This window comes from Hordeum vulgare, chromosome 5H, assembly GCF_904849725.1.
Source record: "Hordeum vulgare subsp. vulgare chromosome 5H, MorexV3_pseudomolecules_assembly, whole genome shotgun sequence".
NCBI classification, from domain to species: domain Eukaryota; kingdom Viridiplantae; phylum Streptophyta; class Magnoliopsida; order Poales; family Poaceae; genus Hordeum; species Hordeum vulgare.
Genome location: NC_058522.1, coordinates 135,752,891 through 135,766,908, shown reverse-complemented (window position 1 = coordinate 135,766,908; position 14,018 = coordinate 135,752,891). Strand labels below are relative to the sequence as shown.

Here is a 14,018-nt window from a genome sequence, read left to right as displayed (position 1 = left end):
ACTTTGTTCATGGAGGGGGCAAAGTTTATATGAAATACAAAAATTTAGCTACAACAATCACTATTATAGTAGAAAAATTAATTTGTTAAGGGGGGTCTAGCCCCTCCTCCCCCCCCCCCCCCCCAACACCTCTCGTCATCTCACCCGGGAAAACTGGCGCGGCCCGTGTCTTAGGCTACGTTGTGGCGCCCGGCCTGCGGCACACCATGAACCGCGTGTTGGTTACTTTCTATCTCAAAATAATTGTTTCAAGCTTAATACTTCTTTCGTTTCTAAATATTTGTTTTTCAGATATTTTATTACGAACTACATACAGATGTATATAGACATAATTTAAAGAGTAAATTTATTTATTTTACTTTATATGTGGTCCGTAGTTAAATCTTTAGAAATTCAAATATTTAAGAATGAAGGGAGTACAACTTTATACTAAAACAAATATAAAGTTGAGACATTTATTTTAAAACGGAGCAAGTATTTCGAACACAGACCCAAGTACCACAGCTTCAGGTCAGACCTACCGCCTACACCATGAACGAATGTCAACTCTCTAGAATAATTTGTGTGGCTCTTAAAAAAATCTTGCTCATGATATTAGTTAGATATTTCAAGACGGACATTGATTCGTCAAGGACAAGCAATTACGCCAGCACAAGCAGAACATCCAAATTTATTAACGAGATTCATTAGCATGGCTATATTTTTAGAACATGACTATGGGTGTTGCTCCCCAAATACTAAATAGTTAGACTAATTACAGCGAAAGTAACTTACACCAGTACTTCTTTCGTTTTCAAATATAATTTTTTTTAAAAGTTTTATTAAAAGACTTATATACAAATATATATAGACATATTTTAAAGTATAGATTCACTTATTTTGTTTTGTATGTACAGTGAGATCTCCTAAACCTTAAAATGCTTATATTTAAAAACGGATGGAGTAATATACACGTTATCTTAGACTATGTTACCACTTTTATAGTGGATAGTAACATATGTGTAGTGTCATACAAAACTTTATTTACTAGACGATGCCCGCGCGTTACGGCGGGAACCTCGTTAAAAATGTATGGATAAGTGATAGAAGACTAAAATTAGTATAAAACTTTCTTACATGACTAAATTCCCTGGGAAAAAATAATACATGAAGTGGTATGTTTTGCATGAAGAGATTAATGAAAAAAGTAACTTATGACTTCATGCATGATTTGATGATGTAGCATTGTTGCATGAAAGAGAAAATTAGCTAGTGGGTTTTAGCTATTTAAGAATAGAGGATTAGGTTAGACTTATTTTGTCTTGATATGTGTGATGTTATTCATAAAATAAATAACTAACCAAGCATTATTTTTTCTAAAAAAAACCTAGCCAAGTTACTTAATTTCTCTCTTTCCTCACTAACTCATTGCCACATAAGCAAATTTACTGAGTAACGCAAATGTAAATGTAAAGGGTTTATACCGTTAATGTAAACGGTATGGGTCAAAATTAATTTTTAATTAATTTTTGTTTGGCTAATTGTTGTAACGCTTATCCATACCGGCCAGTTGTCTAGGCAGCTAGCTAGCTCCAACCGCTACTTTGTTTTACGCTGGGGAGTGGGCGTCGAGGTTTGGGGATTGAGCCTCGAAGAGTCGCTCGACTCGGCTCGCTCTGGCTGTAACGTAACTTGTTTACAGTGGGGGGTGGGCGGAATCAGGCTAAAACAGAGCTGGGATCTGAATAAGTGGGATCTATTTACAGGCAAAGCGAAACAAACATGAGTAACAGTATGGGGTTGCAATGTAATTGGATACCGGGTGAAAAACAGTGAACCAAACACCTCCTTGAAGTTACTTCCATCGTGGCCAGTCTTACGGAAACAAAAACCCAAGCACCGCATTTTTTGACATCTCGTGTACACCATGAACAGTTATCAACTCTAAAATAATTTTGTGAACTCATAAAAAATCTAGCTCATGAAATCTACTTGGAACCAGAACGGTTTCGGGTGAACAATGGCCCTCTGATCAAGCTCAGCGACGTTTGCAGTCTGATACACTGGTAATTCAAAATTTGAAAATGGTTCTTACTGCAGAAGCTTGCTTCATCATGCTCTCAAGTACATATTCCGTGAAGAGAAAAGATGTTACAGACATGCGCATTATTAGGAAGCAGGCAAGCTGTAGACCACAGTTCATCAGTGCGCTGACTGAAGCGGATCCGCTGACATGTAAGCACTTTCCAACTTACAGTTCATCTTTAGGTGCGTCTAAGCAGCCCTCATCCCAGACAAAGGGGAACTTCAACTTAGCCGCCGTGTGACGCATGCTCCAATCGTCATACAGAAATCTACAACAAGCAACATTTTCGATATCAAAAAACACTACAGTAGTATTTGACATCAATAGATGCATCGTTCATATTGACATGACATGTAAAATGTGTGACAACTGGACAGAACATCATAGGAAGATCGTCCTGATGCAAAGGCCGGCGGCTATCCTCCTTTTCAAGAAAAAAAACATCACAGGAAGATTCGTAGGGAGCCTGTCAAGCGATCTGTAACAGTGTTTCATGTTCATTTCAAGTTACCGGTATTTACTTTGTAAGGTTTGGAAATTAAGTCATTGATGTTTTGTTCTACTTATGCCTCCTTATAACTTTACCATCAACTTTGACCAAGAAAACATATACTCCCTCCGTTCCTGAATATAAGTCTTTTTAGAGATTCCATTACAAACTACATACGGAGCAAAATGAATGAATTGTTAGAGTACTATATATGTAGCCATGTAACCTTTCACATTTACCCTATTGTATAAGGGGTTTTCTGCACATTACACACCTGTACATGTATATATACTGGCCTATGGCCTCCTGGAAATACAAGTTGCATATTTCCTAACATGGTATCAAAGCTAAGGTCTTGAGTTCAAGTCCTGACTTTCGCAATTTATTTAAAAAATTGTTGGTAGCCCCCCTTTGTGTCCACGTAAAGGCCCCTTGAGTCACACGTGAGTTTCGCGCGCCGTCGCTCTCTTCCGGTTGCACGTGTTGACTTGTCTTCCCCGTCACACATGAGAGGGGGTGTTACAGTATATGTGGATTGCACTAACCCTTTCCATCAGTTCAGACTTTTGGTTGCGTTGGCTAGTGCATGAAGCTTAACATGATATCAATAGAGAGTCAGAGGCAATCAACAGGGCGCGAAGTCGCGCAATCTCGTCCTCGGTGAAGTACACAGCTGAAGTAGGCGGCGTAGTGGCACGAGGAGAGAGCGACCACCACCACCTGTGGAAGCCGCTAAATATGGCGGTGTAGCATGACCAATATTGTCGGCAAAGGCCGATGGAGAAGACGAGGCCGTGTGCAGACAAGCACCGAGCGCCAAGGGAAGACGCGTGGACGAAGCACAGTCCATGGAGGACAACCGATGAAAGTCGTGAGGTGTCGGGGAAGAGCGACATGCACCGATGAAAATCGCAAGAGGAGTTGTTGTAAAGCGACAATTACCATATGCTGAGCTCGCAGGAGGAGCGGCAGAAGAGCTACCAGCACAGCCGTCAGGAGTCAAGCAAGGTACTGCAACCTTGTGAGCTGGTGTAGACATTTATTTTTTTCTTTTTTTTCTCTTTTTCTTATCGAAGAAACTCAATCAACGAAAAGCAGACCAGGGCCAAGCCTGCGATCTGGCAGAAACAACTGCTCGTGCGGGCAGGGCGGAATCTGGAACCGCCTCGATCTGCTGCGTGGGAATCCGAAACCCGGCCTGGAGGCTGCTCGGCTCGATCTGGAACCCGGCCTGGAGGCTGCTCTGCTCGATCTGGAACCCGGCCTGGAGGCTGCTCGATCTGGAGGCTGCTCGATCTGGAGGCTGCTCGATCTGGAGGCTGGAACCCGGCCTGGAGGCTGCTCTATCTGGAACCACCCGGCCTGGAGGGACGACGGAGTGTTGCAGCAGCACGAGATCCGGCGAGATCGACGGCTGCGGCGGAGGACCGGCGAGGGCGAGATCGGCGGCTGCGGCGGAGGACCGGCACGGCTGAGGACTGGCGAGGGATCCAACACGGGGGCGACGGGACAGGAGAGGCTGGCGACGTTGACGGGATCCAGCACGGGGAGGCTGGCGACGGGATCCAGCAGGGACTGGATCGAGGAGAGGAGTCGGCCCAGTCCTGCGATCCACACGGCAGAAGGGCGGCGACGAGCAACGACCACGGAGGAGAGTGGCGGCGCGGAGCGGATCAACTGCATGAGTTGCCACGTGCAAAAAATTGACCTAGCTCTAATACCATGTTAAGAGCACGTGCAAAAAATTGACCTAGCTCTAATACCATGTTAAGAGCATCTCCAACAGGCGCGCTTCGCGTCACGTTTGTCGCGTGCTGGTCGCCTGGTTTTGCGCGTCGCGCAGCGCTGGCTCCAACAGCCGCGCTATAATGCAGCGCGCGCGCCGTTCCAGCAGTGCCCAAAAATGCAGCGCGCACAATTTTTTTTTAATAAATAGATTGCATTTAAATAAAAAAGATACAAAGTTATTTTACATAGATAGCAACTAGATAGGTAGTTCGAAAACATAGATAGATAGTTCGGTGCTAGATAGTTCGATAAAAAAATACTAATCCTAGTCGCTCCAGTCATCTGCACCACCATCGTCGTCGGTGTCGTCGGAGGTTGACAGCCAAATGTCAAACCATCGTTCATCTTCTTCAATGAAGAAGGAACTCCCGCCTGCATTGACGAGGTCGGCCTGCGCACACGCCAAAGCCTTCCGACGACGTCTATCCAACCGCTCCTCGCGGCGCCGGCGCGTGTCCTCCTCGCGGCGCCGTTCCCTCGTAGACGACGTCTTCTGGGTGGCGCCGGCGCCACTCCGCCATGACCCGCTCGTCCTCCTGGGCGACGAGGAGGCGGCGCTGCAGCGCAGTGTGCTCCGCACGGTCTTGTGCGGAGTTTAGACGAGGCGGCGGAGCCAGGTCTAATGCCTGCTGGAGCGTGCGGACGTCGGGGAAGTTCATCTGCAGTCGCGGCCTGCCTAGGCGCCACGCCGCCGCGTCGAACGCGCGGGCGGCCTCGTGCGCCGTGTCGTACGTGCCGAGGCTCAGCCGGAGATCGCCGCAGCGTATCTCGGCATAGAACCCGCCGTTGGGGCGCTGGCGAACGCCGCGGTAGCCCGACGCAGACCGGCGGCGCGGCGGCATGGTGGCTCGTCGGCGGCGGCGGCGGCGCGAGAAGGGAGAGAGAGCGCGGCGCGAGAGGCAGGGAGAACGCGGCGGCGGCGCGAGCGGCAGAGAAAGAGAGAAGAGAGAACGCGGCGCGAGAGGCAGGGCAGCGCGCTGCCTTTTATGGCGCGCGCGGGACGCGCCGCCGCAAAAATGGCGCGCGGGCTGCCGCCTCCGCGCGCGCTAGCGGTTCCCGCACACGCGGTTTTCCCGCCGCTGTTGGAGCGCGCATTTCAGTCCCGCGCGCGGTAAACTGCCGTTTTTTAGCGCGCGCGCCTGTTGGAGATGCTCTAAGCTTCATGCACTAGCCAACACAGCGCAACCAAAAATCCGAACTGATGGAAAGGGCTAGTGCAATCCACATATACTGTAACAGAATCCACACTCTAAAGTATGTCTATATACATCCGTATGTAGTCCATAGTGAAATCTCTAAAATGACTTATATTTAGGAACGGAGGGAGTACTAGAATAATATCACACTTACCCCGCCAAAAAAATTACTCTTGATACTACGGACACTTACTGTATGCTACAAGTAATTAACCTTAATAACAAAAGCATCACTGCCTTTTGTCTTTTCTCTTAATCAGCTTTGAGCATTTGTTATAGCAAACTGCATTTAGGCATGGCCACAAAGCTCCGACAGGAACTCATTAATATAGGTAAGGCCTATATAAAAATGGAAACTGTAAGAAATACTGCACAAATGGTTCTTGGTTCTACACGGCTGTTTACTACTCCCTCCGTTCCTAAATATAGATCTTTTAAGAGATTTCACTAGGGGACTACATACGAAGCAAAATGAGTGAATCTACACTTTAAAATATGTCTATATACATCCGTATGTAGTTCACTAGTGAAACCTCTAGAAAGACTTATATTTAGTAACGGAAGGAGTAGTTAGGAGAACTGTACTCCCTCCGTAACATAATATAAAACGTCTTTTGACACCATGACAATGTCAAAAAACATCTTATATTATGTCGCTGACGGAGTAAATACTAAGATTGTGTTCGAACTCCAAATGTTGGGTTTTAAAGGAAAAAAATTGTAAAAGATAAAACACTATGCCATTTTTCTACCTTTGAATCCTTTTTTTTTCAGTACTGTACAAGCAGCGGTTTTGGGATAAAATTGGTTTTGACAATATGCATATATAGAACCCAACACAAGTTACTCTACAATGATGGGTATGAACAAATCAATTCAGTTTATGTTATCAACTAGACGGTACAACATTCAAGCAAGGTACACATACATCTTCACAGGTGGGCGCGATATGATCACAAGCACTTGTAAATCTTCATGTTCATCAGAATTCCAAACCTGCAATCAAAAGGAACATGGCGTAAACACTAGCATGCAAATCGATTCCCATCATAATCTTAAAATCTAGTGATGGTTTCCTGACTACGAGCGTGCTTAATAATAATGGCAGCCATCCATCATTGTTACCTGGTGTGGATCATTTACAGGAACTGTGAATGTGCTATTCTGAGCGACAGGAATCTCCTGAGGCGTTCCCGGGTACGGCAGTGAGGTCGACCCCAGCAAGAGTGTGCCTCTCCCTTTGAGAACAACAAAGACCTCCTCGCATGAGTGTCTGTGGATCGGTGTCCTCTGGCCCACACTAATTGTCTGGAGCCACACCTCCACCTAGAGGAAAACATTTCACAAAATAAGCAAGAAAGAACAGCTCCATTTAGATCGACACATTGTCCAATACAGATGAACCATATATATACATGAGTGCATCCAAGTAAAGGTCTGCATAAATGCATAGCACCACGAAATGGAAAAAACTCAAGTACAGTCTGGTTCCTGGATTGATTGCTCACCTCCTTCATGCCGTGAGCTAGTGCGCCGGCAACGGTTATATGTGAGAATCCTCCAATTCCATAGTTGCTCTGGTGCATTTTGTTTATGTCCTTCACGACTGAATTGTCTGGATACGACAGTAGATACAGTTAGCCCTCGGTAGAAATGAGATCGGTTTGGCTGCATACACTAGATACAGTTAGTTAGCACTTGCTAGAACAGAGATTAGCTTGGGTGGATACACTAGATGACTAGAATTCGATGCGTTTAGTTGGCAGTTGCTAGAACTGAACTGTCTATTATCCAGTACTCCTGTACTTAACTAATACACTTAGATCTGGTGTTGAACTGCCTCGAACTGTCTGAAATCTCATTGCTATCTCAAATTTACCTCTAACCTTCAAAATTACTCGGAACCTAGATCAGTTTTTAATTTTCAAATAGATCTTGGCTAGTAACTGTGAAGTGTTGATAAAAAACAGAGGTTCCAAGAACTGCAGGAGTAAACTGAAAGGGGAAGAGGAGAAGAAAAAAAAGCATGGCTGGGGAGACCTCGGGGGCAGGACGGCTCGGCTACTGGGACTAAGGCGGCCGCGGCGGCAAGGAGCAACGCGAGGAGGAGGGCGCCACGGCAGCCGGCGCCGGCGATACTGGGCCCGCGGACGGCAGCAGCTGCTGTGTGTTGACTCGCCATCTTTCTAGCGCTTTCTTTACTCACGTGTCTGTCTGCGGTTTTCGGCACACTGTCGTCGGCGATTCTTAATTAATAGCGGAGAAGAATCCACGACAGGTCTCCTCTCCTCACAGCGTGTTTGGTTGGGGGAGTTCGAGATAGGGAATGGCAATTTAAGATTAAGGAAAACGAGGTTCAAAAGAAAAAATTTAAGGAAAACGCTCACCGTTAACCGACTGAAAAGTATTTCTGTGCAACATGTGTTCAGATAGGTCCCACACGTCTTCACCTTTTCGATTCCTGAAACATCTCAAGTACATCGTCAACCGCATGGCGAGAACCCTCTTTGGTTTCGTCGCCGCCCGCCGCCGCCGCACTCCTCCTTGCCGTCCTCATGCCGGCCCTCGTCGCCGCGCAGGCCCCCGCGCCGGCGCCCACCAGTGACGGTGAGCCATGAGACTCTGACGCCTTCCCTTTTGAGTTGCTTCTTCCCTTTTGAATTTCTTCTCACTTGTTTTCTTGTCAATACGTGCAGCGTCTTCGATCGACCAGGGCGTCGCTTACCTTCTGATGACCCTGGCGCTGGTGCTCACCTACCTCATCCATCCGTTGGACGCCTCCTCCCCTTACAAGCTCTTCTGAGCCTGTCTATGTTTCAGAAACTCGAGTGTTGTCTCAGGAATTACCGGGTGCCCAGCCGAAGCGCGCGTGAAGAAAAAAACTGCAACAAAGCGATTGTTTCAGAAACTCGATCGTTGTCTCAGGAATTACCAGGTGCCCATCCGAAGCACGCACGAAGAAAAAAACTGCAACAAAGCGATTGTTTCAGAAACTCGATCGTTGTCTCAGGAAATACCAGGTGCCCAGCCGAAGCACGCGCGAAGAAAAAAACTGCAACAAAGCGATTGTTTCAGAAACTCGAGCGTTATCTCAGGAATTACCGGGTGCCCAGCCGAAGCGCCGCGCGCGAAGAAAAAAACAGCAACAAAGCGATTGTTTCAGAAACTCGAGCGTTGTCTCAGGAATTACCGGGTGCCCAACAGAAGCGCCGCGCGCGAAGAAAAAAACAACAACAAAACGATTGTTTCAGAAACTCGAGCGTTGTCTCAGGAATTACCGAGTGCCCAGCTGAAGCGCCGCGCGCGAAGAAAAAAAACTGCAACAAAGCGATTGTTTCAGAAACTCGAGCGTTGTCTCAAGAATTATCAGGTGCCCAGCCGAAGCGCCGCGCACGAAGAAAAAAAACTGCAACAAAGCGATTGTTTCAGAAACTCGAGCGTTGTCTCAGGAATTACCGGGTGCCCAGCAGAAGCGCCGCGCGCGAAGAAAAACAACAATAAAACGATTGTTTCAGAAACTTGAGCGTTGTCTCAGGAATTACCGGGTGCCCAGCCGAAGCGCCGCGCACGAAGAAAAAAAAACTGCAACAAAGAGATTGTTGCAGAAACTCGAGCGTTGTCTCAGGAATTATCAGGTGCCCAACCGAGGCGCCGCGCACGAAGAAAAAAAACTGCAACAAAGCGATTGTTTCAGAAACTCGAGCGTTGTCTCAGGAATTACCGGGTGCCCACCCGAAGCGCCGCGCGCGGATCGGACGGCTACACATGTAGATCAGACGACTATCAAGGTGGATGATGTTTTCTAAGATAAGGACACTTTAAATCCCTTGATTGATTCGGAGACATGGGAATTAAGAAGGGAAGGGGAAGATGAATTAACAGGTCCAATTCCTTCGGATCTCTTCCCTGGGACCCGTGGTAATTTAACTGGGGATTGGGAATTGATGAAGAAAAAACGTTTTGTTAGTTGACACGTCTGCAAGGGGAGGTATTTCACGTTGAGATTTGTTTATTCCTCTACTTGTCCATCACATCATTCTCCTAATGATGTGATCCAGTTATCAAGTGACAACACTTGCATATGGTCAGAAAACCTTAACCATCCTTGATCAACTGACTAGCCAACTAGAGGCTTATTAGGAACATTGTTTTGTCTATGTATCCACACATGTATCTAGCAAAATAAAGTGCATAAAAGGATTACAATCACATCCAAATCATAAGTGACATGATATGGCCATGATCTTGTGCTTTTGATCTCCATCTCCAAAGCATTGGCATGATCTCCATCGTCACCGGCACAACACCATGATCTCCATCATCATGATATCCATCATTGTGCTTCCATCAAGGTTGCCAAGCCAACAATGTTATTACTACTAAAGCTACTGAACTAGCGATAAAGCAAAGCATCACCGAGCGCCAAAATAAATTAAAGACAACCCTATGGCTCCTGCCGGTTGCCGTAGCATCGACATGCAAGTCGATATTTAACTATTACAACATGATCATCTCATACATCAAATATATAATATCATGTACTTGGCCATATCATATCACATCATACCCTGCAAAAACAAGTTAGACGTCCTCTAATTTGTTTTTGCAAGTTTTACGGGGTTGCTATGGGTATCTAGCAAGAACGATTCTTACCTACGAAAAACCACTGCGATGATACACAAGTTGCTATTTAACCTTCTCCAAGGTCCTCCTTTGTCGAATCCGATTCAACTAAAGTAGGAAAGACAGACACCCGCCAGCCATCATTATGTAACAAGTTGCATGTCAGTCGATGGAACTTGTCTCTCGTAAGCATACGAGTAAGGTTGGTCAGGGACGCTTCATCCAGCAATACCGCCGAATCAATAAATGATTAAGGAGGGAAGCATTCTGAATACCAATGCCCACAAACTCCTTTGTGTTCTACTCGCGATGTCATCTATGCATAGACCTAGCTCATGATGCCACTGTGTTGAGGCATAGTTTATGCCTAAGTAATTTTGGTGATTGATGACAGTACCGTACAGGACTAATCGTGTGTGTCAAGGTTTCAGGTAACACTCGTCAACGGCACAAGACGACACGTCTCCTCTCTTCTGGAACGAAAGCACGGCGCTCTCTACGATTCTCTTTATTTGAGTCATAGGAAAGCCGTACTATTAAGAGGGGATCCTGTGACGCCCTCGATTTAATCGTACGCTAATCATACACGCAAATGCGTACGACCAAACTCAAGGACTCACGGGGAGATATCGCAACACAACTCTAGACACAAATAAAATAACATCAGCTTCATATTACAAGCCAGGGGCCTCGAGGGCTAGAATACGAAAGCTCGATAAACACACGAGTCAGCGGAAGCAACAAATATCTGAGTACAGACATAAAACATGGGGTTCCTTAGAGAAGGCTAGCACAAAAGATACAACGATCGAACGAGGCGAGGCCTCCTGCCTGGGAACCTCCTAACTACTCCTGATCATCAGCGGCCTCCACGTAGTAGTAGGCACCGTCGGGGTAGCAGTCGTCGGCGGCGGGGACCTCCATCTCCTGGGCTCCATCTTCTGGTCACAGCAACGGATCAAGGGGACAAGGGGGGAGCAAAGCAGCGGTGAGTACTCATCCAAAGTACTCGCAAGTCTTACATCAGAACTATTCTAAATATGCATCAGTATCAAAGAAGGGGGTTATATGTGGACTGACTGCAGCAATGCGAGAATAGAGAGAGAAGGCCTAGTCCTATCGAAGACTAGCATCTTTAGGGTCTTGCAGCAATAGACGAGAGTAGAACAGGGGTAAAACAATAATAGTCATATTGTTGCAGCAAAATTAAAGTGAGGTCACGCCTAAGGATCCTCCCTCGACTCCCTGCGAGGAAGCAATCCCGAGGCAAACTAATTCCAGTTAAGTAACAATTGTAGTTGTAAAAGATCGGGGCACAACTCCAAGTCGTCCTGTAACCGTGGACACGGCTATCCGAATAGTTAATTTTCATCCCTGCAGGGGTGCACCACATGTCCCGTCACGCTCGATAACACTCTGGCCGGACATACTTTTCTGGGTCCTGCCCGGCCTCGGAATATCGACACGTCGCAACCCCACCTAAGACTAATCAGAGAGGCCAGCCCGCCGGTCTAAATTCTAAGCACAAAGGGTTCGTGGGCCCAGTTCCCCTTCACGCTCCTGCACGTGGCGTGGCGGCCGACGTCAGTCCTAGCATCCCTTAATCACAAGCGCGATGCGTCTCGGGACCACTCGGGCGCGCGCCGCTACATTGCTGGCATCTGAAAAGCTTCGGCTGATACCGCGACGCCGAGTACCCATAATTCTTCCCGCGTAGCCGGTTAGTGCGAAAAGGTCTCCGACCAACCCAGATCAAATACCCAAATCCATTAGCATTTTAATTAGGCCAATAACACAGTCTCACGGGAATCCACCCGGCTTACAACTAAACACCAATGATCCCAGTAACATGGTCGAGTAACTGTGTGGTCGTAACATCGGGGGAATTCGAGGTATCACCCTCGTTGGATTCCGAACGATGTACCCGTCAAGGTGGGCTTAGAGGAATCACCCTCGGGGGTCCCACACTCGCGGGGTTGCACGACAGAGGCGTCATCGGGAATGGTGAAAGAGGAATCACCCTCGATAACCACGACCGACTAGCTATACTACAGAGATATCATCAGGAGTACTTAGCGAGGTGTCACCCTCGGTACCCGATAGTATCCCTATAGCGTCGTACAACGAAGGGGGGGGGGTGAATGTGTTGTGTCGGGTCTGGCTCGTCGATCAGAGATCGAGATTCGAAAACAAGCGGGGCAACTGGACTACGGGGTCAGAGGGGATGACTGCTCCACCTATACTAAGCATATTAAAGGTGCAGGACTGAAAGTAGCAGTTCATCAAAAACAGGCTATGCATCAGATATAGGAGCTAACTACAACAGTAGCAAAATACTAATGCAAGCAGTAGAAAGAAAGACATAGGCGATATAGGAATGATCAAGGGGAATTTGCTTGCCTTGCTGCTCTGCGGCAAAGGACTGATCGGCAGGGTCGTAGATGTACCCGGCAGCAGCGTCAGTCTCGGGGTCTACCGGTAAGAAGAGGGGGAAGAAACAATAAATAATAGCACCGATGCAACACAAAGCATGACATGGAAAGATGCAGGCTAGACATGAGCTAACGCAGCAACATCCGTCATAGACGGGTCGGAAGAATATCTGACGATATTTTCCGGGTCTCGGGCTACTATCGGTTATACTGGAAACGATGGAAAAGTTCCATGTTTGCTATGCTAGGGACGCGTGACAGGCGAATGGACCGTGTAACCGGGTTCGTCTCGTTTTGCTGATCAACTTTCATGTTGAAAATATTTTGATCTGACTTACGGATTATTTAATATTAATTTTCAAAGTTTTATTAATTATTTAGGAATTAAAAACAGATTTAGCTATTTTAATAAAATTCCATTATGACATCATCACGATGTCATGCTGACATCAACATTTGACTGGTCAACTGACCAGCGGGTCCCGAACGTCATAGGCACAAGTTTTATTTAAGATTAAATATTAATTAATCAGATTAATTTAGTGGGGGACCCACGTGTCATACTCTAATTATGTTAATTAATTATTTTAACTAATATATCTATTTATTTATTTATTTAATAAAAACTTTATTTTTATTTTTTATATTTAATTATCGCGTGGGGCCTCCCTGTCATAGACAGCGGGTGCATTGGCCCCACCGGTAAGTGACCCAAGGCCATTTACTCATCCTTTTTTATTAGATACCTAACCGTGCAAATACCGTATTCCTCTAAATATCCATATACGCGAATACATACATCACATCTCATACATACATACATACATACATACACATCTAATACATCATTTGTTTTTATTATTTTCTCTCAAAACTCTCATCTCCCTCTGTGTTAACACAGAGACAGAGAACTCTCTGTGCTCCAACTCAACCTAGAGGAACCAAATATTCAATCCTTCCTACCGGTGTCTACCGTTGACGGATCGAGGTCTCGTTTGCCGGAACGGAACCGGGGCGGTGAGGAGATCGACATGGTGGGAGGAGCCCGAGGAGGGGCTCACCGACGGTGACGACACGGCCCGATGAAGCCGGAGTTCGCACGAAGGTGAAGGTGACGACGGTGACGCGGTTCCGGTGAAGACGGGCGTGCCGGCGAGGAGGAGCCGGCCGGAGGTTCGCCGAGAGGGGCCCCGGTGAGGAGGGGCCCCCGGAGATGGAGCCGGTCGGAGTTGAGGCCGGCAAGAGGGACCTCGAGGAGGCCGGGGCCCCTGCCGGCGGGGTGGAGGCCGAGGGGGGGGGGGGGGCGGCTCGTCGGCGGGAAGGAGGGCCGAGGGGGGCCGGGGCTCGCCGCGGGAAGGAGGACCGAGGGGGCTGCCGGCGGGAGGAGGAGAGGCCGCCGGGGGGGCTGCCGGCGGGAGGAGGAG

The 14,018-nt window shown here is 47.2% G+C and overlaps 1 protein-coding gene and 1 pseudogene across 2 annotated transcripts; one reads left to right on the top strand and one right to left on the bottom strand.

Annotated features, from left to right (window-relative positions):
* Nucleotides 1–1,860: 1,860 nt before the first annotated feature.
* LOC123395705 (auxin-binding protein 1) lies at nucleotides 1,861–7,764 on the bottom strand. 2 transcript variants are annotated; one of them, XM_045090737.1, is made up of 5 exons: nucleotides 7,580–7,764; nucleotides 7,048–7,154; nucleotides 6,665–6,865; nucleotides 6,468–6,535; nucleotides 1,861–2,333 (listed from the first exon to the last, which is right to left on the bottom strand). In XM_045090737.1, exons 1-5 carry the CDS (start codon nucleotides 7,719–7,721, stop codon nucleotides 2,231–2,233), a joined length of 621 nt encoding a protein of 206 aa, XP_044946672.1. In that variant the 5' UTR covers nucleotides 7,722–7,764; the 3' UTR covers nucleotides 1,861–2,230. The 2 variants fall into 2 exon arrangements, 1 of the variants encoding a protein (XP_044946672.1); XR_006609813.1 differs by lacking the exons at nucleotides 6,468–6,535; nucleotides 6,665–6,865; nucleotides 7,048–7,154; nucleotides 7,580–7,764 and adding an exon at nucleotides 3,498–4,464 and having other exon boundaries at nucleotides 2,245–2,333.
* Nucleotides 7,765–8,030: 266 nt separating this feature from the next.
* Nucleotides 8,031–8,342, top strand: LOC123395706 (annotated as a pseudogene).
* The last annotated feature ends 5,676 nt before the right edge of the window (nucleotides 8,343–14,018 follow it).